At 38.1% G+C, this 25,244-nt stretch overlaps 1 protein-coding gene across 1 annotated transcript in view; it reads left to right on the forward strand.

Annotated features, from left to right (window-relative positions):
* Window positions 1-848: 848 nt before the first annotated feature.
* Window positions 849-25,244, forward strand: part of ephb4a (eph receptor B4a) — a 50,266-nt gene continuing 25,870 nt past the window's right edge. Inside the window, exon 1 of the mRNA XM_055044061.1 lies at window positions 849-1,758. Within this exon, the coding sequence (XP_054900036.1) occupies window positions 1,668-1,758 (91 nt within the window). The 5' untranslated portion in view covers window positions 849-1,667. The remainder of the gene's footprint in view (window positions 1,759-25,244) is intronic.

The raw sequence follows: 25,244 nt of genomic DNA on the forward strand, positions 1-25,244 counted from the left end.
GAGATGATTTCCTTAAATCAAATCAAATTTTAAAATGGGGGGAAAAAACTTTTCATAGTTCTTGCCAAACCTGTGTATGGTTGTTCATTTTTACTTTACTTTATTTTAAAGCATAATAAACTATATTAATATAACATTATCTTCCTGAGTTATGAACTCAAATAATTTATAAATATTTTATCAGTTGAGCTGCATTTATTTCCTGCCAAGATACAGTGAAGCCTTTCATATATTTGTCGTTCACATTTATTACATTTTATAATAAATTGGATTTTCATTGTCCACGGGATATTGATAAAGTTGTGTCTACGGTAAGTTATGTTTCACCTAATAGAGGACGTCAGTTACTTTGCATTCTACCTTGAAATGACCAAAATGCAAATTTGCACTTGCTAAGAAGTGATTGTGTTTCCAGCTATTTCAGTACCTTATGTGCCTTATGGTCAAAATCCAGTGTTTATCATAAAGTGACTACTAAGTAATTAATTCATTAATTGATTAATAAATGTGTATTTAGCTCAAAGTAACACGCTTAGAACAGAGTGATCAGCCAACATGCTGCTGTAGAACAAAAATGTTAAAATACAGCCACCACAAAGGGAAGAATGAACTTGAACACATTCTGCCTTCTGCAGAAGTTTCTATTTGCAATATTATTTCTAGAATATGTCTGGTTGGAGCTTAGATTACCCTGTTACAACGTCAAATGTTAAAAATGCTAAATTCATTTATAGTTCCACCGAAGGTTTATCATTGTACCCCGGTGTTGTGTTTTATTTTGAAGTATCTAGCCGGAAGCGGGGTGTCATGTCGCGAGCTTGTGACTCTTGCTGTTATGGAAACCGGGGTGGGAGGGGCCAACTGATGCCATTCGACTCGAGGTTTGATGCGGAGATGTTGTCCTCGGTGACCGGCTCAAAGCTCCCCGTCCGACGAGCTACTTCCACATAAAACTTTTGAATCCCGCTCCAGTGGAGCCTTTTCGCTGCCTTGGCTTTTGACGAAGCCAGACGTTTTCCATCGCTTCTTGTTTAATTTTCTCTTTAAAACGAGGCCAGGCGCTGTATATCCCCCAACCGCTCCTTTTGATTTTTTCCCCCCTCTCTGCTGAAGACAACAATTCTGGTGTTTAAGGGAACATTAAGAAGGAAAACACTCACTTTTCTGGACTTTTTTCTTCTTCTCCAGAAGATGCGGAATAACCTGTAAGGCGACTGAAACTAATCTCTGCCACTGTCAGACCCTGCGTCGGTGTCCCCTGGTTGCGGAGTCGGGCTGCTCGGTGGTCGGGTTGCGGAGCCGGGCTGCGGGGCTGACTTTTGCGGGGAAGTCGTGTGGAGCACAAAGAGCTTATTAATGCCGAGCAGTCAAGTTTTTCCCCGTGTGTTGACAGAGGGACCGAGGTAGGAGTAGAGTCACAACGCTGGGCTGTGCTTTTAAACCCACACTGCAACACAAAGTTAGGCAACTTTTCAGCGTAGCTGCTAATAAAGTAACTACATCCAGAAAGGTTTTTTTTTTAAATCAGGGTTTATTCTTTTAGCTGCACCGTCTGATGATTTTTCTAATCAGGAGTCCGATTTAAATGCAGACTGGTTTGCGATCTGCCAGTGCCGCTGGGATCTTAACCCACGTCCATTCAGTTTTTAACACCCCGGCTTCACACTATGGAGGTGAAATTAAGGACCATGCAGGTGCTGCTGCTGCTGGGGTGCATCTTATTCCTGGACCTGGCTCGTCTGGCTGATGCAGAAGAAGGTGAGTCTGTTTTTTTTCATCTGCAGATTATACGTGATAAAACGATTATGCTGTGTGAAAATTTTCAGTAAAAAAAAAATACCCGCAATCTCGCAGTATCACCACCAGCACCTAAAAGCGATGTGAGCCATGTAATCAGCTGCTGAGGGCCCTCCCGACCAGCAGAGGGCGACGAGGAGCGCTATCTGTATTTCTATTTCTAGCACTTAAAAAACTCTAAAACCAATGTGTGCTTCTTTCCACTCTTCTTATTAAAGTTAAACCGAATCAACAAAGTCTGAGCTGTGTTCATGTTTTTTTTTTTTTTTTGCCAATTTCTTTGCTCTTTCCCCCCCTAAAATACACTATAAATAAAATTTCTTTGGTAATAAAGCAAATAAGTTAATCACATTTGGTTGTCGAAATGTCAAAAATTAAAGAAAAAAGATAAAAAACGATATTATATCTTTACACTTAATATTGCTTTAAAAAATTCAATCACAAGAAAAAAAAGAAAGCTCTTTTTGACTCCTGGTCAGCCGCTAGCATAAAATTGGATCAAAAGAGGCAGTTCCATTCTCTCTCATAGTAACAAAACTTAGCATGTTAGCAAGTGTTTTTATTTCGGTTTATATCCTAAATTATGAGATAAAACCATTTATTTTCACCCACTGCATAGCAACAGGTTGGGAAGGGGCTACTCTGTGCTCTGTGCTGCCTTATCGAGCTCTCTCACTTTTTCAATAGGGACTTAGAAAAGAAAGTGGTAGACAGGAAATCTTTGCGGTTTTGAAACAGTAAATTAAAGACAAAAAAAAATGTCAGTATACCTTGTTACATATAACTGGCCCATATGCCTGTTTAAAATGCTGCCATTTTTATACTGAAAGGTCCAGTAAAGAAAGAGCTGAGGCTACCATAGGATTTACAAGCATGTAGTGGTTACAACGCAAAAGTAATTTACCAAAATCGCAATGTAAAAGGACACAGGTGTGTCATAAATATCTGGCTATAAACTTCACAAGGTGGATTATATGTTTTATACCAGTTAGCACCGAAGCCAGAAATGCTTGGGTTTTTTACCCCTTTTAAATGTAACACAAAGGGCCTTTCTGAGTCCACTTAAACTGGATCCAATTCCACTTCCTGTGGGAATATTAACCAGTCATACACTAAAATCAATACTAAAACATTCAGGGGCAAATATTGGCCTGGTGAGATGTTTATTGGGCCAGTGCAGAGTGCTGCGGCAAGCAGTAAAACATCCAACCCTCTGTATCAAATGTGCAGTTTGCCTTGTAATTTATATTCATTTCTTGAAAGCTGCCTTGACATTAACAGAGAAATTGTCTCGGATCAGTTTCGTGAAGCATTTCTAATTACACTGGAGAAAATACCATTTTCGGTTGGTCTGGGGTATGCACACAGGTGTAGTCACGTTTGTGGCAGTTGCCGAATAATTTGCCTAACATGAGAGCAGATAGATGAGTGACAAACAGCAAGACTAGTGAGATCATGCTTGTGTCTAATGCCAACGTATGATCCTAAGAGTAAACAGCTTGGAATAGTCTCAGGAATCAATTTTTATCTCCTGTTTGGTTTTGCTTCGTTTTGTTAATAGCTTAGTTTCTTTACATCTGTGTGTTGGAGTGAGTAGAAACCTGCCTGGAGTCTGTTAAGAATGCAGCAGGATCACCTGTCTGCAAAAACCTTTGATATGAAATGATCTTTTGGAAATAATAGGTCTGTGTTTACTGCAGATCAGATAACCACTGCTGTTTTTTTGTTTTTGTTTTTTTTGTTGTATCTGCAATGTTGTTTTTTTTTTATATATAGAAAACCTACTGCTGTGTGAGCTGCTTATGGGTCTTCAGATGGGAATGCCAGTTTATATATATATATATATATATATATATATTTTTTTTTTGTTTTTGTTTTGTTTTGTGTGTAGATTTTTATCCCCATATGCCAATGCTTAGGCTGTAGAAGAAGTAACATGATCAGCCTCAGTAGTAACCTATAGCATACATTTCTGAGGTGATTTTCCTCCTCAAGGAAGCTTTTTCATTTACCAAAAAAAAAAAAGACATTTTCCATGAAAACAATGTTCCCTTTAACAATGAATGTACAATCCTTCCACTCAAAAAGTTACTGTAAACAGGAACACAGTGAACATGCATGACTTCACATCTTGTGTGGCAGGAACACAAATCTGTCAGCTGCGTCTGGTTAGGAGGATTCAAACCTTTCCTCTTCCACAGACTCTCATTTTGTTTTTTTCTGCTGCTGTGCGCTGTATAAACAGGCAGCACATGAGGCATTACCACTGGCTTCATTAAGTGTGTCTTTTAGGATGTATGCATACACACCCACGAGAGAAGCGAGTTAAATTACCGAGGCTGAATTCTTGCGGGGAAGACTTGTTGACTTTGTAGTCCTAGAGAGAAGCTTGGGATTTTCCCAGACACTTAATTTTGGTCAGTTTTCTTAAATCTGGAATACAGGTTGTTAGAGGGGCTTCTTCTAAAGCTGGAGCTGGAGACTCTGCAACTTAAGATCAGAGTTGTAGCTTTGAGGTTTTGTTCATTTGGCGTGAGACAAAAATGCTTAACCTGCGGCATTTGTGTGAATTCTTTGTTAGATACTAGAGATGCTGTGATGAGAAATTTACATTGACTTGAGTCTCTTCAAATTTCTTCAAAAGTAACATAAAAGCACTATTTGTACTTGTTGCATAAATTTAAAATTGAGTGGTTTAAACAATAAAACGTGTATAGTTAAATTAAGCTGCCGAAAGTTAAAAAAATATAAATAAAAAAAATAAAAATTACAGTATTTTTGTCAAAAAAGATGGCTTTCAGCTCTTTTTTTTAGTTTGTTTGCTACCAACTAGAACCATAAATATATAAAAATATTTTTAAGTAATGTCTGATTTAAAAAAAAAAGTTTATTACATGTGTTTATTTGTTTTTTGTCCTGTTGTTGTGCTCCGACCAGCTGAAAGCACCTCATTCGATTCCGAGCCAATTTCTCGCTGTATCTCTAAAGAATAGGAGCCACTAGAAAATCACAAATTGTCACAGCTAATCTATTTCCCCCTTTCTTTCAACGATCATAAGCTGGTTGTTCCTAACAGGTGCAGCCTTAAGTGGAAAACAGGGATTTAGATGGCAGCCAAGGAGTCTGAGCACCTAGTCGACTGACTCCAGAACATCTGCGTTTTGCCAAGTGTGAACAAGATGTCTGGTTTTCGTGTCTTGGTCTGCATCCCACTCCTCAGTCGGTGCACTCAGGATCATTCTCCCCCCACTTGTTCTCCACCTATTAGGGAATTCTGTAATGAACTGATGGGAGGGCAGATGAAGCTCTCAGCTGCCAAATCTCTCCTCCTTTTCCAACTAAAGGATAAATGAGTCACTTACACACACCGCTTGCTTGTTCATTGCTTGGATCTCTCACGCTTCTGTCTCTATGAAGATTAAAACACAGACCTCTTGATCAGATAATTACTTTGGCTGGAAATTAATAAGGCGCTTTGGGTGGAAAATTGTATCGGGTCCACACATTTCACCATCGCGCAAGCACACACTTGAAAACCACACTTTTCGCTGCTTCACTGTGCATATAAAAAATGTATAATGCACAGAATACTATAACCAAAGCATTGAAGTAAAACTGCATATTCTTTTTAACCACTATTAATAATTTGTGCCATAAGTGTAGACTTACTACAGTTTTAAATCATGTTTGACTTTATGAATGTTAGCTCCAAAGATCAAACTTAACCTAAAGTCCTCATCTTGTGAGTTTCTGCAGTTTTTCAGAATGCAGCCAATGGCACAAGCACTGCAGTCTTTCCCAACTGTTCAGACTTTTACGACACCAGCACTTTCATTAAAAGTAATCTGTGCCATCAAATTTGTGTAGCTCCGAGTCGTGTTTGTGAGTCCATGTCAAATTGGTCATTTGCTCAGCTGTCTGAGGTGTAACAGGTTCGTAGAAAGCCGTGCCTCTTCGCAGTTTGTGCATTTATTCAGAGCAGATTTTATCTAAACAACCAGAAAATCGGGAAAAAAACAAAATGCAAATTATTGTTTTCTATTCTCTACCTCACTGCTGCAGTTCTCCTGTGGGGTGCCATTAAACTATAATTAAGTAATTAAAGAGCTCTTTCATCTGCAAACAAATGAAAACAATTTGGACAGCGTCGTGCAATAATGGCATCGTGGCTTTGTTTCTGTAATAGTTTAACTTTTTCTTTTCTTTCTTACGGAAAAGTAAAACTGATAAGGAACCCAAGACTTTTTCTTTTCTTTTCCGAACACTTTTGAAACTATGTTTGTTGAACACGTGGATACAAGCCTACAGCTAGTCTTTGCATTCAGAAAAAAAAACATATTCAGCTCTTAGGGAAAACTTCTAGTTGTGAAAACATGTATGGGAGGGTCTTATGCTAAATTATTATTAATTTTATAATAAATATAAATTTAGCAGGTGTTTTACTTATGACACTGTACAGAATCACATAGTAAATAAATGTTTTCAGTAACAATAAAAATGTAGTAATAAGGTATGTACTAGATTTTTTTAAAACAGAGTACAAGTACTTGCACTTAAATTCTTGCCAACACCGAGTACCAATAAAAAATCAAAAAAATGTCAGTATACTCTTTACAATTAACTATTCAATTGTTTTTTATTTTGTATTATTCATCATTTTTCTATTTTATTATGAAGTGTTTGACACTTGATCTTAGAAATTCTGCTGTCAGTGTAGAATCTGTTCTAGTTTGAAGCGCCTCGTTATTTTACTTTTTAAGCAAGAGCAGATTAAAAATATTTGTTGGAATCACCCTGTAACCATTTCCTAAATTGGAAACTGCAGTCGGAAGCCAGCTTCAGCTTTGTTCAAGGTTGTCTGTAAAGTGGTGGCAGCTAATGTCATGTCAACACTGGATAATGTCTGGTCAAGAACAGTATGTGTTGTGTGGGAGCCTCTGTGATTTTTACTGCCTCTAGTTGTCTTCAGAGTTTGAGCCAAAGTTGGTTGTTGCCGTTTCCCATTCCTGGAAGAAAACTGCTTGAACTCAACGTCATGCTGTTGTTTTTTTTTTTAGATGTTCTATCCAATTACTTATATCAGAAGTGATTGGTTTTGTTTTTTCTCTTGTCAACTTTGCTGAACATAATTTGCAGTTATCCTGTAAATACCTCCATACTGCAGACATGACTCCTCCTCTACTAGCCGTCATGCTGCCGCTAAGTGGTTTGCTCATCTCAGTTGCCGTACGTTGCTCTGTTCTTTGTTTCATTTGGCTTCATTTGGCTACTATTCAGTTTATGGTGTGTTACAGCGTCTATGTACAAAATAATACTGTTAAAGGGGAAACAACACTAACATTATTTCTGTATTGGGTTCTGCAGTATCAGAGAACTTTTCTGAATACTACTACACATATCGTAACGTTACCAGCATGATGCATGTCTAACAATAGCCAGCAGAAGAGGAAAAAAAAAAACAACAAAAAAACTTTTCTGTTTTTATAAATAAACACAAAAAAATCACTTTTGTGCAGTAACTGTTGTATTTTACTCAAGGTTCTTTATCTGGGTCAATGTCCACCTTTAAGTCTGCCGTTTTAGTGTTTGTATTTCTGATTGCAAATCCTTTCTTTACACATCGATAGCTTGGATTATGCCCTGCAGCTGCTAAACCCATCAGTCTTCAGGTCATCTTTTTATTTTCTATGCAAGGAGAGAGTTGCAGCTGCCAGCAAAATTTGTTTAGCTAAGACCCGTCACGATGCAGTGATGAGAGACATCCTGCATTTTTTAAGATGCAGCTGATGGATGGATGGAGAGGTGAAATGTCATCCTGTTACATTTACTCTTTGCACAGCTGTAGCGCTCTGCTCCACATTACTCTTGCTTAGACCAAAGCAGCCACATGCACAAAAGAGGTGGCATTAACACGTTTTGTTTGGCTCCTGAAAAGGCGCATGTGCAGACTCATTGTGAACAATGAGCTCACAGAGCTCTTAGCTGGTAGACTAAAGAAAAACCAAGACATAGGTTTTATATGTAAATGTTCCAAATTGCATCTCGGTATGTTAATACATTGTTAATGGACAGCTTTTATTGTTATTGTTCATAAAGAATGTTGTGCTTTCTGCCTACATTTTTGCTAGTAATGCATAAAACAATCCCCGACTGGTCAACACAGATTTCTGGATTTTTTTGTTGCAAAAACTTTAATCCAAAGCTTTTGGAACAAAAACTATAAATAATTGATAGTTTATTATAAAACTATCAATATTAAAATATTGATAGTTTTAATTCAGTTTTAATTAAACAATTACTTTGAAAACCCATTAAAAGAATCAGTTTCACGGGCTCTTTGACAATTGTAGCAGTTTTAAAATCAAACAGAAAAGGAAGGGATTTCAATGTTATCCTCATTTATGCGTGGAAGCGTCTTTATCCAAATCCTTTTCTAAGATCAGGCAAGAGGTACATGGAAGAGTCTACAGCTTTATTTGCTTTTATTTTAATCTCAGTTCCATAGGAAGTTCAAAACTGAGAAATTCTACAAACTGTACATGGACTGCTAAAATTTCAAAACATTAAGTAATAAGCCTAACTATAACTGCAAAATGTTTTTTTTTTTTTTAACCTCAACCCAAAAACAGCTGCCTTGTCTGGAAAAGCAAAGAGAAATCCACAGGCAACTGGAATCCATATCTGTATTCACCATCTTTTTCCTATCATTGAACAGACCAGGCAGAAATCCTGCCAGGTCAGGCTCATATGAACAGTCTTTGACGTAAAATAAGAATATAATTATATAATACATGAGCCCCGATTAAAAGTACCTAACAAACTTAATGCATATATATATATATATATATATATATATATATATATATATATATAGCCAACTTTTCTGCTTTAAAATATTTTGTCTGGTGTATTATGCTAACCTTGAATGACATGTTTTCATTAGCTTTAAGCAAAAAAGTATCAGAATTAACAGAAGTTAATGTTTGGAAACATAAGTCTTTGTGGCTTCAATATATTTAATGTTCTTCATCATATGGAATGAGTTACTGAAATAAATTAAGTTTTCAGTACTATTTAGGTTTATTAAATATCACTAGCGTGATGTCGCCTCTGCTTCTAAAAAGAAATGACATTTAATGAGCTCTTATGGCAGGAACATTGAAACAAAAGTGGTTGGTTCTTTGGACATTCTATCTTTTAAAGAGGAATCAGTATTTGCCAAAATCTTTTTGGATCAAATCAAGCAGAGATCCATCACAAAACTAATTAGACCATCTCTTGTTGCAACGTGTCTTCATGCTCACAGTGGAGTCTTGACAGATATTGTTTTTGAATTTCACTGAACCAACATGCCATAGCATGGTTTTTATTCAGCATCTGCTTGCTCATAAATTCATCCTGAGAAAGTATCTGGTTTCCTTTGACGCTCAAGAAACCATTCCAAATGTGCCTGGTGTAAGCAGGGAAATGCGCAGCTTAATGCCAGCTCCAATAATATGCCGTAGCGCAAGAAAGACCCGATGCAGTGGAGGAGCGTTCCAGATGGAAACCATGCAGGGCGAGCGTGAACGTGACAGTTTTAGGTGAGGTTTATCTTCTAAATCCGGATTCGCAGATGTTGTTTCTCAACATCATTCTTCCGTTTATCTTTTCACCTCCTGACACTGTTGTCACGCGGCCAACACGAAGACGCTATGCTGCTGATCGGTGAAAACTAAACCTCACTTAGCACCACAGATGCAGAAAAGAGAGCTTTTATCTAAAGGGCCTTACTTTAGCCTCAGTCCTTTCTTTCACAGGCGTGTACCCTTTTCATTTGCTACTCTTTCCACGTCCTTGGTCTCCTTGATGTTTGACTGGTGCTATTCTGTTTTCTCTTGCTGACTGTCTCCCCTACCATGGAAATGTGGATCGTTTCCCAGAAATCCTTTTAAATGGAACCGATTTTTATAAGAAAGGGATTTGCATTTAAAGCACCCTCCCCCCGCTCTCTCTCCCACTTCTGAAAGCCTGTAGCCCTATCATCCTCAGCACCTCAATCCGATGATTAGCTTCCTCAAGAGTTAAACAGGCATCCGAGTGCCACAAGTACTCTCAGCCCGTGTCTCTCTCTCCCTCTCTCTCCCCCTCTGAGAGGGGATGCATGTGGCAGCTGGGAGTTGCAGGTGGATGATAGCTCGACTTGGTGAGAGGATACACCCCGAGCCCATACATTCATGTCAGGCACTCACTTTGGAGAGCCAGTCTGTCTTCCACCCACACGCTCCTCTCTGAGAGCGGGACACAATGGGGACAGGCTGCAGTGGTGAGGGAATGAGGCCACAGCCTATCAGCCATAAGCACCAAGGAGAATGGCACTTTTAGAGGGATTGGGGAGGGAGTGAGGGGGTCCTCTTTGAAGTGAGTCAAGGAGAAACGGGGAGACCGGCACAAGTGAATGAAACAGGCAGAGGGTGCGAAGGTTGCACGCATGTGCACATCGGCACGCCGAATAACGAGCGAAACGTGCATGCCGTCGATTTGCAGTCTTTGGAAGGGCGTGCTGTGAGCCAGATAGATGAGCCACGATGTAATAAAGGGGCTAAAAAGGCCTTTAATTAGGAGACAACAACAGAGAGGAATGCATTTATCTCAGGTCCATCTTCCTCATTTATCTTCCACACACATCGCTGCTGTTATCAGAGGCACGCCGAACATTGTGTTGGGGAAAAAAAACACCCTTTGTGAGTTTTTTCTTTTTTTTTCTTTTTTGTTATTGTTGTAGTATGCCTGATGATTTATATTTGTTGCTACATTCAAAAATAAAATGAAATCCACACAAATGTCAAGGCTGGTGTGCGAGGCTTTATGCAAAAAAAAAAACAAAAAATAAAAAATCTCTCAGCTGGAAGTGTTCGCCATCAGCAGGCTTGATTTGGGGTCTGGGAATATTTTTTCCTCCACGCGTCATCAGCTGACCTACATCTCGCTTTTGATATGACCGTTTTTATGTTAAAACTGCAACTCAATTGGTTTCAACATCAGTTTGGAGAATCTGTGCATATTTGCATCTCCTCTCACCTTGAGGATGTCTCCCAGGGCCTGCGTTCATACATGGGTCTGAACCACGCGGGCTCGGCTATAAACGGCATGACAGAGACATTCCCGAGCGCCGACTGCCTTCCTGCAGCTTGCACACAGCGAAGAGCTCCAAAATGGAGCGGGCCACCTCAATTAAAGCAGCATTAAACACCTTCTTTTTGGCAGCTTGCTGTATATTCCTCTCCTTTTTGCCTTCCATCAAGCCTTTTAGATCACCAAGAGATTGCTATTTGAAGTCAACCATTTCCTTTTCATTCTAAGATTGGACAAAGTGAGATGCAGACATTCAAACCATTTGTGAACTACTAAATCCAACCACCCGCTGAAAAGCAAATACGTCTAGGCTCTGAAGGCAAAATTATGCTCTTTGTTCTCTTGCAGGCGGCTTCACATCCGACAATGAGTTTATCTATATTCTAGATATATCGGTCACCGCCACACAGACACGCAATTGCAGGCTTGTAGAAGCAACGTGTGGACCGATGAGGAGAATTAGCTCTCAGCGTGTATGTTGTCTGTTGAATATAAAGCAGTTTGCTGCCACAGAATAAAGCAGGGGAAATTCTTGCACAGAGTCAGTCCTCTCGTGTCTTTACTTAGATGTGTCAATCCTTAGATGGTTTATTTAGCTGGAGTCTGCAACAACTTCAAGACGTCCACCTCCCACTGCAGATTAGTCACTGAAAGCTTTGGGTCTGTGTTTTCATTTGCCTTTGCACCCCAGAGTAAATTGCAGATTGGAAGTGCATAAGCATGACACTGTATGTTTGGGAGTCAATGTGAGTTTGTATGGTGCATCGGTCCTGCGGTGCCTTTTTACGAGGGGGTGGGGGAGATTTTGTTTGATAAACCAACACAACATCGTACGTAAATATAAGGTGGAAGGAAAAGGTTGCACCACTTTAAACATTTTTTACAAGTAAAAATCAGAAAACTGGGTCATGCATTTGTTTTCTTCGCCTTTTTACACAGATTCCTCTTAATAGCATCCAGCTAAATCAATTACCTTCAGAATGGGATTTATTGTGGCTAAACAAAAACTGCAGGAGGTAACGTTTGCATTCTGCCAGAAGCCGTACAGAGGGCACAGCAAACATGTGGCATGCATCACTCTGAACTAATCACTGTCATGCTGAAAAATGGTGGTGGCAGTATCATGCTGTGCAGATGTTTTTCTTAGGGTCTGGAAAACTCAGAGTTGATGGGAATTTGGGTAGAGTAGATGCAGCCCAATCCTTGGAGGAAACCTGCAACAACCGTAAATGTAAAGCCAAAACTGTAACTGATGGTCTATTGCATTAAGTTTTAATAAAATGATTGAAGTTTGTGCTTTTATTGTGACGAAATGTGAAAAAACGCATATTGTGCAAAGCAATGTAGGCATTTTCTAACAAGACAATTTTTAAATGGACACCACGTCTCGTTTTTTATTCTGTCAACATTTTCCATTGTAAATTCTAATTGAGCCATAGTTTAACTGTCCAGGTGTCTGTTCTAATTATTAAAAGACACAGGGAAGACAAGGTTGGAAGAGTTTCCTGCTGGGTAGGAAGATCATCCCAGATTTTAGCACTGTGTGACTCCAAAGCGTTTGCTTGGCAGGGGGTCCCGTTTTATGACTAACCCAGACCACAACCTTCCTGATGGAAGAAGACAAGTGGATAAATATCCTCTTCAGACTGAGAAAGTGTCTGAAAACAGGCACATAACCTGCATTTTCTTTTATTGCCTCTGCCTTCAAGCATTCTGTAAAGAGGACAGCTTAACTCAGGCTTTTCCAGTTTATAGAGTGCCTCAATGATCTTTGATTGCTCCGAGGTATAGTAGATAGTGAAATGTTCATATTAAGATATCAAATTTGTTTTGAGAGGATTTGGCACTGAAGAAAGACGAGGCCAATGCAATTACTGATGATTTCTGTCCTAGCATATGTGTTAAATCTCTCCAGGATGGCAACACGTTTAATTTTCTGTCAGGTAACAATGTTGTGTGGATGATAAATCGATGAGTTAATCTCATGAATGGTGTACACAAGTGGTTGAGATGTTGTTTAGCAAACTAGGATTTTTACATTTATGTCTTTACGTCAATTTTGATTGAATTTAGGTATAGAGAAGAGAGGGGGACACTATGGCCTTTAAAACTGTTCACTAATGGATTTGTTTTTAAATGCTGAGATGTCAAAGTGTAAGAAAATTATGTATGTTTTAATATGAGAAGAAAACATCAATTACGTCATCAATTGTTTGCATGTGTTTCTTATTTTTAAAAGTAAGGCTTCCATGCTGACCTGTCATTTCTTGTGATTTCTGTTCAATAAAAAATGTAGTTGGAACAAGGTAACAGCTGGATTCATTTGGTTTGAAAAATATGTTTAATGTTAAGTTAAAACAACATTAAAGAAAGCACATACAGCCAATCATAAATGTACAGATATATCATTGTGGCATGTCTTTATGCTTATTAAGCACAGGTTGTTAATGTTTTATTTGAAAAGTTTGAAAACATGGCTCCTGATAATTTTCTTCTCAGATAAGAAATTTAATTTTTGGCCGGGTTGCTTGTTTATTAATATTACCAAACACAGATTAGAAGCGGCTGAACACATATTTGTAGTTTCTGATTAACTCAATTAAAAGGTAATGAACATTTTGAAAGTGAATTGTATATTTTGTTTGGAAAAGTCTTGAGTTTCAAACTTTATAATTACATTTTTGAATCAGTAAGTAACCTACTTCAATAATTACTGCTGAGTCACTCCCCTGCCCTAGTTTCCAGCACTGTATCAAAATGTTAAACTTGTTGACACCAGCAACATTTCTCACAACCTGCGTGCACACAAACATTATGTAGAGAGGCGTTGCTTTCTAACTTAAAGATAAGGCAAAAGAATATAAAGACAGCACAGGAAACACAAACCTTTACTCCATTGTTTGACATTTAATCAGTCTAAACTTTTCTTGATTTAGGCCAGTTACCATAGTTTAAATATGCTAAATGGCAGAATAACTATGATTTATAAAATGCATTTCTTCTAATTCAGCGGTGTGGCTTTAATGAATTTTGGAAAGCCCAAGTGTTTTCGGGAATCTGTGTTTTTGGTGAAGTGTATCAACCCAAGCACGATTCCTGAACAAATCTCAATGATTTTCTGAAGATGCTGGTTGGAGCCGGTAAGAGAGTCTGAACCCCAGGGCCTGAAATGCCACTGAGCACGGAAGAAGTCAATCTCAACAGCAAGACAAAAAAGCTAGATCACAGCTTACAAAGGCACTCAGAGATGCGTCCAAAATTTTTGGCCTAATTCAGAGCTGAGAAGGTGTGGACCAGCAAAGTGGCCTAAATAAACTAACCCAGTTGCACCAGTTTTGCACCAGTTCCAGCTGCTGTGAGAGAGAAATCCAGAATGTTTGGACCAACTCATACGATTTGAAATGGGATTCCACCAAATACTAAAAAATTTAATGTGCAATTTTGAATTTGAAGAAAGTGGAAAAAGAATATTTTATTATTCTACCATGTAGCAAAAAGACATAATATCTCTTACTGACCTAACACAGGAAGAGATTAGTCTGATTTGATGTCAGACTGTGAAGTAACAGTGTGTGTTAACATGTGGTGTAAAATATTTAGATTTCTGTTTTTTGCTAGCTGTAGATGTCTTCAGACAATGTTTCTGAGAAACAAGCAGCCTTAGTTCAGATATCAGCGATACATTATTTAGGTGTCCTGTGGCAACACTGACACCCAAGAAAATTGCACTTTTCTTTAGTGTCGTTCTTATGAGACCACATGAATTAGAAAACTGACATTTTGATAACTAATGGTTATAGTTTCATTTTTCAGCAGACTATTTAAACCAAATTTTGAGATTTAGACTAAAAATATAAATGTTTCAGAAATGAGTATGTTAGATTATAAAACAGATTTTATTTTTCTGGTGTGGTTTTGAAATAAGTTTTTATAATTCAAAAGAGTAGGTAGGTGTAACATTTACACTCTGCAGTTAGCTAAATATGCTACCTTTTAAATTTTTAGAATGTAAAAATCTTTTTGACAAATCAGGTTCCTAGTTTTATTTTCCAAAGATGTTTTGTTTATTTACTCTCAAAATTAAGTTGTAAAACAGCCTCTGAAGTTAAGTAGTGTTGAAATCAGAGATGCTGTAGACTCCAACCTCATATGGCTTCCCCACATATGAACTTTTATAACATACGGCAGCATTTTCCACAGTGTATTATAAGCTTGGTGGGCCACCAGGGTTTACTAGTTCTCCCATCAGGATAAGCATTGTTTATTTTTATTTTTTTATTGCCTTTTTTTAAGACTTTATAGCTGGTAGTTAGGTATTAGTCTTCCAGTCTTCCAATAGTACATCAGGTGATATTTTCAAACTTCCTGTCAACTTTAAACATTTTAACATGACTACCTTGCGCCCCGAGCACCGGGCTTAGCAAGTTTTCTAGGGAAACCCTGTACGGAATTAGTTTTGGAGCTTTTGATGGTTTGTACAGGAACTTATTTAATTAGATGCATTTAGCACTGTACTACTGTTTCTGACTTTTTATTGGGGTGATGATAAGTTGGGCTTATCATCATCATTCAGAAATGTTGTGTGTAAATATGCTCTCAAAAGTTGCGTGACTCTGGTTCTGTTCCCAACAAGCTTGTTCCGGTGCTAAAGTGGTGCTGGAACTTGCTTAGAACAAGTTCTTTCTGTTTCTTCCACTACAAACACTGGGTCTGAAATGAGTGTTTTAGTCAGTAGACCAACCACTAATTCAGGTATTGTGAGCATCATCGTTAAAACTGTTGAGTTACATTTACTTCTAATCTACCCTATTTGGGACAACAATAGTTAAAACATTGAGCTTTGACATAATAATAGAAGAAGAAAAGCTTGATGTCTCTTCTTCTGCTGTTTCTGTTCATGCTGCCTGTCATGTGAAATAAAGCAGAGTGCTGTTTGAATCTAGAAGTATCTTTGTGACCCTGGCCATAAACACTGTTAGGTCCCTTAATACTACAAAGCAATGCTAATTATGGGAGCCATTTGCATTCCTATCAGAAATTCAGGTTTGGATGGAGCGTTCCCAAATACCAACTTTGATTCAAAACAGCCTTTATAAATGAAGTTGACAACACTGTGGGATGTGTTAACAGACATGATGAAACAAATACCTTCACTCTGATCCTCTCCAGAAATCATCCCTGGGAGGATCTAGCAGTTACTCATGGAGACGTTTTTAGTGACGTAATGATGAGACACAGAGCTGGCTTTAAAACCAGACCAGTCATTTACCTTGTTTTTATAGAACCGGTTTAGAGCTTTGTCCTGCCCTGGTCCTTGGAAATTGCTTGAGTGAAACCTTACCTTTGGGGGATTATAGGACACATTTGAGGAATGTGAGGAGACGGAAGGTTCTGAAAGAGCAAGCAAGAGTCATCAGAGTTAAAATGCCAGCATTGCACTTTGTATGTGAGATAGTGGTCACTTGAAATTGTGTGTGACTAAATTGCAAGGAAAATTTATATTTTAAACTTAATGTGACAAGAGCCTTGAGGAACAGAAACAGGTTTTGTGTTACTCTTCCTCCCAGCCTTTCTGTAACGCTCTGAAAGTCTTGCTCTTTTTTCACATCTACAAACTAGAGTTTTATTGTTACCATGACCTTGCAACACAGGTGTAACACACTCACTGATCAGACAAAGATTAAATTGTTGAATTTTCAATCTGCTGGTTGCCAGTCATTGAAAGCCAACCTAAAAAATTATTGTTCCTTTCAGCAGGTAACTTCTTTGCACATTTTCTGTTAGTTACTGTCACTTTTTTTTTCTAACAAACAAAAAATAAAAACTGAAACAGGAATTGGCAAGTTTATAAAACTTTCTCTTTGTGTTATTTCTTCTTGAATTGAGTTTTTAAGCCACATTGGAATTTAAAATTAGTTTTGGGCAAACCAATGGGCAAATTGGTTTCACATGAGGACATCACATTAAATTAGTCAGTATCCCAAGAGATCTTTCTGCTTATGTGGTAGTGTATTTTGAATGTGAATTTAAAAAGTAATTGTAGAAAATCTAAATTAATAATAAAAAAAAACATTTAAATTCAATTGTTTTTTACATCTTAGGCTTTTTGTATCAATGAGCCACCAGGGAGCTGCTGCAGCCTGCAGCCGTGTCCTCAACAAGGCCCTGAGTTCAGTTTAGCTGTTTTTGAAGAAGAGTTGACAAAGGGATTTCATAATTGAAAGCAGCAGGAACTAAATGCTCACAGTAGCCGATCAATATTCCAAAAAAGCATTCACTGTAAGGCAAATCCATTTAACTAATTATAATGTAGCAGGCAGATACTGTGGGTTTAAAGCCCAAAAGTTAAATTCCTGATTCATTTAAAAAGCAGAACATTTCCTTCTCTAATTATTTCCTTTCTGCTTATAATGCCTTATATAAAAATTTTGCTTTTGCTTTTCCATGATGCAAAAATGTGGTTCAGCAGCTGACACCCTAGGTCAAAACTCATTATTGGTCACAGCAATATAAATCGGCAGGGAACCTAGTTGAAGTCTCATAAGGAGACTTGAATCCTCTTAACCTTAATTTCTCATTTTATAGCAAGGTCAGAACTTTTTTATATGTCTGTAATAAGAAGCTGATATTCATTTTGGTCCGATGTGACTTGAGTAATGCAGCAGTTTTTCCCTCCAGTTTTCCACTATTAATTAAAAGGCAATATAAATACATCCTGGATGGCTGTAGCATTTATTCATCTCAAATTGTTTTGTGTGTCAATACCTCAGATAATCTATTTGTACATCTTTTCTTGTCACTATGGGAAATTAAAACACATTTTTAGGATAGAATAAACCAGAAATGAAAGCTGTTTTTCTGGGATTTTTTCTGTAGCTGTGAAAGACGAAAAGGATGAACTACTGTAAGTTCTCCTGGTTGATTCCTTTTAAAGAAAATGTACTTTTAACTGTAAATGCCTGACATTATCGAAACATGTGCTACCCAGAACATTTTCTCTGGAATATTATTCTTTTTCCCTTCCCTGACTTGGCCACTTCAGAACATGTGAAGCTACTCCTTTGAGATCTTGACCATGTTTTTTGAGTCGTTGTCCTGCTGAAGACTGAAACGTCTCTACGGTCTGAAGTCAGAGCACTGAAGAGCAAGTTTTCTTCCAGGATATTTCTGTTCATTACTCCATTTGTATTTTCCTTTATTCTGATTAGTCTGCCATTACTTCAGAGACAGTTATCCTTCTTGAAGCTTCTCCTCTATCCACAGAAGATTGCTGGAGCTCTTACAGGGTGACCATCAGGTTCTTGATCACTAGCCTGATGAAGGCCATTCCCTCTATTCATCACTCAGTTTAGACGAGCCACCAAACCAATGATGGAGAACCCTGAGCTCTTTGGGACCTTCAAACAGCAGAAATATTTCTGTATCTTTAGGCAAATTTGTGTCTCAAGGTCATCCTGTCTCATAGGACCACAGACAATTTCATGGATTTCATGCTTGGTGTTTCTGTTCTGACATGCACCGTCAACTGTGGTACACAGCTTCCCTCCCCATCAGGGAGTTGGGATCAACTTCCATGTTTACACGCCTTTGAAGCGAAAGGACACAAGAGTTAAGGTTACAACACAGTTCCATAACCTTTATGATAATTTCCCAACTCTTACATGCTGAAACTGAATTTAAATCACTCAAGTTTGAACATTACTCCAGGTTTAAAATGGCTGACACCAGAATTCAACATTTAAATTATTCTTTTAGTTTCCAAGAAGATGAGCTAATTAGTGAATGTGATCAATGGAAAACACTGTCACATTAAACCCAAGTGATTAGGGTGAAATGTTGATCTTGCAAACCAAAATTTCAGTCCTGTTTCATACTTTACAGTGAAAATACCCACTGTTGTTGATGAGTCTTAACTGTGTGATAAGTGAAACAAAATGGGCCAAGAAATGGTCAACACACTCTATTATGAAACTCCACTTTTGGTTCAGGTCACATACAAAAAGTGCTACCTCTCTCTGGAGTAACTTTCTGCTCTGCCAATCTGATTTAACCCTGCTAGTTCCTGCAATGGAAATGACATCGGTAAATGTGCCGTTATTCTTCGAGAATGTTCCTGCCATGAAACTGCACCTTTGTCCTCCCAATATTAGCCTCCTTCCCATTCTAGTCGCACAACAAACACATCATCATAAGGTCAACATTCTGGATCCTTCATGTTTTCATATCATCAAGGCAGTACACATCAAGGCTGAATGCCATGTGAGCATTCTGCTTATATTGCTGCGATTGCCGATTTAAATGGCAGAGACTTGCAACTTGTAGCTTTTGGTTGTGGTGATTTCCCCAGTGGGTTCTGTGTTGTGATGCTCTTACGGGCTCACTGTCCAAATGCATTTAGTGTTTTAAATACAACCCAAAGCTGTGTGCCACCCTTAGTATGTTATTGTGCATCAAATTTTGCCAATGGACATTGGAGTATGATCTGATTTCTCACTTCTGTGCTCACCTGCAGACTGAACAGCTGCTGCAGCTGCTATATATTTGCTTGGTAATAAGTATGTGCTCTACAATCCCGCATTACTCCTTACTGTTTATAGTGGTTACTGGTTTATTAATAACTCCTGAGATTGAGCATTGTTGTAATATTAGAGGGCAGATGTAAATCCCTGTTCATGCCTGGAGCTTTCAGTTGGTTGAAATGTAATAAACAAAAGGATGATCTCAAAAACGGACTATTTAGAGGTCAAGGATCACAGACCGGGTATCCATTGTCTTTAGAAGCATCTGTTAGCTCTGTTGAGTGTGAAGCATCCTCCCTAACCAAGCCACATCCTGTCCTGGGAAAGATGCAAACCACAGCCCTTTTTTAAATGAGTCCCTACAGACCAGAAAAGCACGACGTGTCAAACATTAACACCTCTTTCTCATCACACCCTCATTCCTTTGATCTCACTTTTCCAAGACCTACACTTAGAGTACGGCTAAAGCCATCCACATGTACCCATAAGAGGCTTTTTGTCATGCAGCAGACAAGGAGGGAGTCAATGTCCCGCTTGCTACTGTGCATGTGAAAGATGTGTGTGTTGGCGGCCGGCCCCCACCAGACCAGGAGACAGGAAGGGGACAGGAACTACGGGAAGCCGAGGTCTAATCTCCCCAGACACAACTCTGTCAAAGACACACAAACACAGATTGCACTCACACAGTCAGCTCTGTAGCTTCTTGGTATTTCTTTTTGTGTACAACACTGAAGAGCAAGCCCATTACGGAAATCACTTTTGCTTTTCATTTGCACTGAATGCTCAAAAATTAAGATTATCTTAAAGTGTTTTGCAGCTCGCGGTTGGTAATATCGGAAGGATCTGCTAACTCCTGAGCTGATTTTACTGTACAGGCTTGATAAAAGTATAAATATTCCTTTCCAAGGATGGATTTGTGCCATTACATCTGACATGCTTGTGGGGAGGTTGGTTAGATTCAATAAGCTTTTTCACTTAAATCCTTAAAGTAGAGTGTCTGTGTCAATCATTATCTCTGTCTTTATAGAACCAGCAATCCTTCACTACATCCCCATCTCTCCAAAATCTCAGACTTACTCACCAAGAGAGAGCAGCTGCACTCACCATTCTTTATTTATTTGTAGCTCAACAATGTGTGGGACTTTTGATGTAACTTACTGAGTGCAGACTGTCAATGTGCACCTGGAGAGAGACTGTCTGAAATCAGGCGCCATCGTCCCCATCTTAATCAATATTTTAATGTCTTCCATTGAAAGCGGGCCCCTCGCTGTGAACGCTGACTGTACACTCCACCTCCATGCAGATCTGATATCTGGTTTGTCCTAAATTGACGTCTGGATTTGGAGTGCTGGGAAAGCGTAACCTAGCCCTAAGTCTTGGAGAGAAAGCAGATCAGAGCATTTCCCAAAACCCTGAATTATTGAAGTACAGTCTATTCGACATAAAAACATAGAGCTGTCAAAACTGCTCAAGGTACTGGAAGATAGAAACATGTATTTTAAAGCATTGGAGAATTAGATTTGTTAGCAGGAATCCCAGATGAACAGGGGAGTCTGAGTTATAGCTGAAGGATAAATCTCTTATCACGACATTACGAATCAATATGGTAAGTCAACCTGAGGCATTCAGTCATTGACGTGATGCAACATATGTGAGGACATATATCAGCAAATTGAAATATGAAAAACATAAAGGAAATAAGTTGTGTGCAATGCAAGTAGGAGGTTTGACCTTTTTAAAAACCTTTTTAAATGTGGATGCATTATAAACCAGTTGCCAGAACCATGTTACACAAGGTTTTTTCAACGGTATTCAAAACCACCAATAATTTCCATCATTCTACTCTGCTTTAAAATCCTTTCAATGAATTGTAAGTGGCAGAATTTTGTCCAGTTTTAAGGAAAACACCGCTGCCCTCATCACTTCCAATTAGGTGTCCACTATACTTGATACACTTCTCCCACTTACAAGCAAAACTAATTCAGTTGACTGTAAACATTTCAAGTGCCTCTTAAAAAACACTACCATCAATTTTGGCAGTTTAAAAATTGCCAAAATAAAAGCATTTTATTCTGTTCAATAACCTCTTAGAAACCACTTTCAAACTCAGCAGGGATTTGTTCCATATTTTATGCTTAAGGCTATAAACCAAAATCAAATTAATTTTCTTTAAGGACTACATTATAAGAACAGCTTTGAAAATATATATTTTCAGCCTTCCTACTGTGACCTAATCTCATTAGCAGCAGAGGTGATGGCACACTGTGTGAGAGATCAGCTACTAAAAACAAATCCACAGCTTTGCTTAAAAGAAAGTCAAAATGATTGCAGGGTTGACATTTGAACTGACTTGAGCATTCTATTTTAGCACATACCACAGCTAGCATTAGAAAAACAGCAGTTTCCCTGTGTGTTTTCCAGAGAATGTAAGGCCTTACATTACCTCGACTTCTAAAAGGCTACACATATTTCCAAGATGTGCATGTTTTGTTGTAGGCAGATCTTAAAAGTCCAAAAGGATTAAAAGAGCAACTTTGCTGTAATACTTCAAGTACTTAACTCAGTTAGGTTAGAAATGCAGACACGAAAAATGCACACTGATATATTTCAGCCTTCCTGTTATGCTCTGAGAGTCATACTCTCACAGGAAAAATGACCTGAATGGTTGTTATTCAGATCCCATCAACTTCAAAATCACTCGTTTCCAATCACCAGTGCATGCGTGTGCACCTCTGGTAGTAATACATTCATTGAAGTATTCCTACAGCATTTTAGTTTTGAAACATTGTGCCATTACCATGATACCTTAAAAACTGTGGTATTTTTAACTAAAACTTATCACACCATAAGAACGTGATATAGATGGACATTTTTAAGATTTTCATATGTTTTCAAAGGCTAAGCTAAACCGCAGGTTGTAGTCGAGGAAGCAGTTTTCCAAACGTTTTCTAGACATTTCATAGAAAGGCCTGTGTAGCAGAATGCAAATGCCTGTATCAGTTTGAGGTTTACGTTTGAAGTGTAAAGTTCAGGTAGTTTCTAGTCAATCCCATGTGTGAACACAGCAGGTAATCCACCAGAGAATTCACGCTGAGCCAGTTTGCATGCCAATAATGGTTGCTGTTTTATATTCTGACTCTGCTTCCCTGCGTGTTGATTTCCATCGGCTTCTTTGAAGAACAGCAGATGTATCAAAATACATAGGGTGTTAATATCAAAACAAAAACGGTAATCGTTACTAATAAGTTTTTCTCTTGTATGTTTTGTTCAGGCCGCAGTCGTGAGAGCACAAAAAATGTTATGCACCCAAATATGATCCTCTGATTCGTATTTCATCAGCCTTTCTCTGTGTGTGCCTTGTATTGATTATGGTCATTTGTGGGCAGAAATGGCACAAAAGCTTCTGTCAGTCACACATTTTCAGGGTAAATGTAAAATGAAAGGAAAGTACAAGGTGTTCAGACATACATGGCAGCAGCCTGGCTCTCCGTTAGCCGGCCATACTCAGTGTCGAGAGTAATATTGTTAAAACCCACTGCAGCTCATCATGATTTTTAAACATTTCTCCTGTTATTTCCAAGTCCTCTGACATCTTTTTCCCTTCTCGAATTCCTCCTTGTGATTATCCCCCCGTCTCTATTTCTCTATAGGTGCATAAGGGTAATTGGCACTGTGTTTCTTTAATTAAAATGAGGTCTAATTGTAGCTGAAGCAGGCCAAATGTTCGTAGGCCTATAATTTCCCTATCACACTCCAGAGACGCACAGAGAGTGGAAAACGGGGAGGGAGAAGGCATGTCAAGAAGAAATTAACATGCAAGTTAAGAACAGTAGACGTTATTAAAAGAAGAGTTTCATGTCAAATGGGTCAGGTTTTGCATTTCTGAAGAGATTTGTTTACTGCGTCTTCAGTGCTGGGGGAATTCCTTCTCACAGATTTCTTCTATTTTTGCTTTTTTTTAATCACACTTCACTGTTTCAAATCAACAAGAACATTTTAACACCAGATGAGACAATCCAAGTAAATGTGATAATCAATTTTTAAATTATGATTCAGTTTGTTAATAAAGCTACTGAAACCAACGTCATTGTGTGTTTAAATATAAATTTATATACCTGTGATTAACCCAGTATCACCAGAGCATATTACTGGCAGTCATGGAAGTATTTTTTGTTTTTTTATTTTTTTTATTTCTTACATCTCGAGACGCCAAAGATTCACGTCTAAATCAGAAACAGGTTTTGATGCCAAGTCCAACCTTAAATGACAAACATACACACCGATTAATACCCAAAGAAGTACATAACATATCATCAAACAATTTTAAGTAAATGTTCTTATTTCACACAATATTATTGCGTCCCATGTATTTATAGAGTGACTATTAGTTTGGTTATTAGTGTGTAGTCTGCACCTCTATATTAACTTCTTTTTTAAATAAGTATTAAATAAATAAGAGTAATGGATGGTGGTATTTCTTATAGTGGTAGGAACTAAAGGAATTTTCTTTGGCGCGTTATTTTAAACTGTGAGAATGGTGTGATAGAAATTTTTTCATTGTTTTATTACTGTAACATTTTCAAAACTGAGACCAGTGACTGACCCTTCAGACTTGTAAAATAAATCACTAATGAGAACCTGTCTGACAGCTTGAAGTATGCACACTCTCAAAAAGAACACCCATAATGCCCTAAAGCAATTCGCTCATCTATAACTTTTAGAAAAAAATTCTCTTTCTGGTTGGTGTACGTTTGTGAAAGACTGAAATCCTGTTCACATGGGAATGTTTTTTTTTCTTTTCTTTTCTTTTTACTAAACCACAAAAGTTAATAACTGCTTATGCCTCACATCCACACACAAACAACAGTGTATGTGATACAAACTTTTTTTCTTTATTAAACAGATTCCAGAGTAAAAGTAGTTCCCTAGCATATTCATCTGAACTATCAAAACATTCCTTTCTGAAAACACTGACTGATTAGTCCAACCTCTAATCTGATATATAACCCCAAACACATTGTACATAACAACAACAATGGCGAATTACATGTTTGTAATATTTCAGAACTTCATTAATCAACTTTAATAAATCCTGTATATCCAGTACCATTTAACTCGCACTTTTTATTTTTTGCTTCACCTGTGTTCATCAAAAACTACTTGTGGATATAGACATCTGATGTCTATCTGGTGTCATCAGGCGAGAGGCGGGGTTCGCCTACGCAGGTCGTCAGACAACACAAAGACTGATAGAACAACCAAACATGCATACACTCACACCTAAAGACAATTTAGAGACACCAATTAACCTTAATGGTAATGGTTAATGTGGCTGAGGTGTAAAGCTCTGTGTGGTCACTATACAGCATTTTTTCAGTCCATTTAACATTTAAAACCCCTGGTGGTTTAGCTAGCTTTTTCCATAGTAAACAAACTTATTTGAAAAGTGAAAAACTCAGGTTTTCTTGCTTGATTCTAAAGGGAACATACTTTTTGTATTCTTGTTTTGAAATGAAAATTCAATACTATTTCACTTTGTTTTTGCATAATTAAAATAAAGCTATCCCTACCAGCTGTGATATCAAACCCACCGACTTCTCACTAGCTTCTCAGTTTCTCCTCTATTGAAAAAAAAATTGGCTTGGGCCCACATGTAATAGTTTTCCACTATTGTAATTCCAAAGCTCCGACGTCGTCTCCTCGCTTGCGCCTGTATCAGTTTAGACTTCTCGAGTGTCTCTTAATGTTGACAGTTGTCCTGTAATTACTGTACAATCGCTTGTTTTGGGTGTTAAATGCGGCCAGATGACGAGT

This window comes from Poeciliopsis prolifica, unplaced genomic scaffold (assembly GCF_027474105.1).
Source record: "Poeciliopsis prolifica strain line A6 unplaced genomic scaffold, Auburn_PproV2 SCAFFOLD019, whole genome shotgun sequence".
NCBI classification, from domain to species: domain Eukaryota; kingdom Metazoa; phylum Chordata; class Actinopteri; order Cyprinodontiformes; family Poeciliidae; genus Poeciliopsis; species Poeciliopsis prolifica.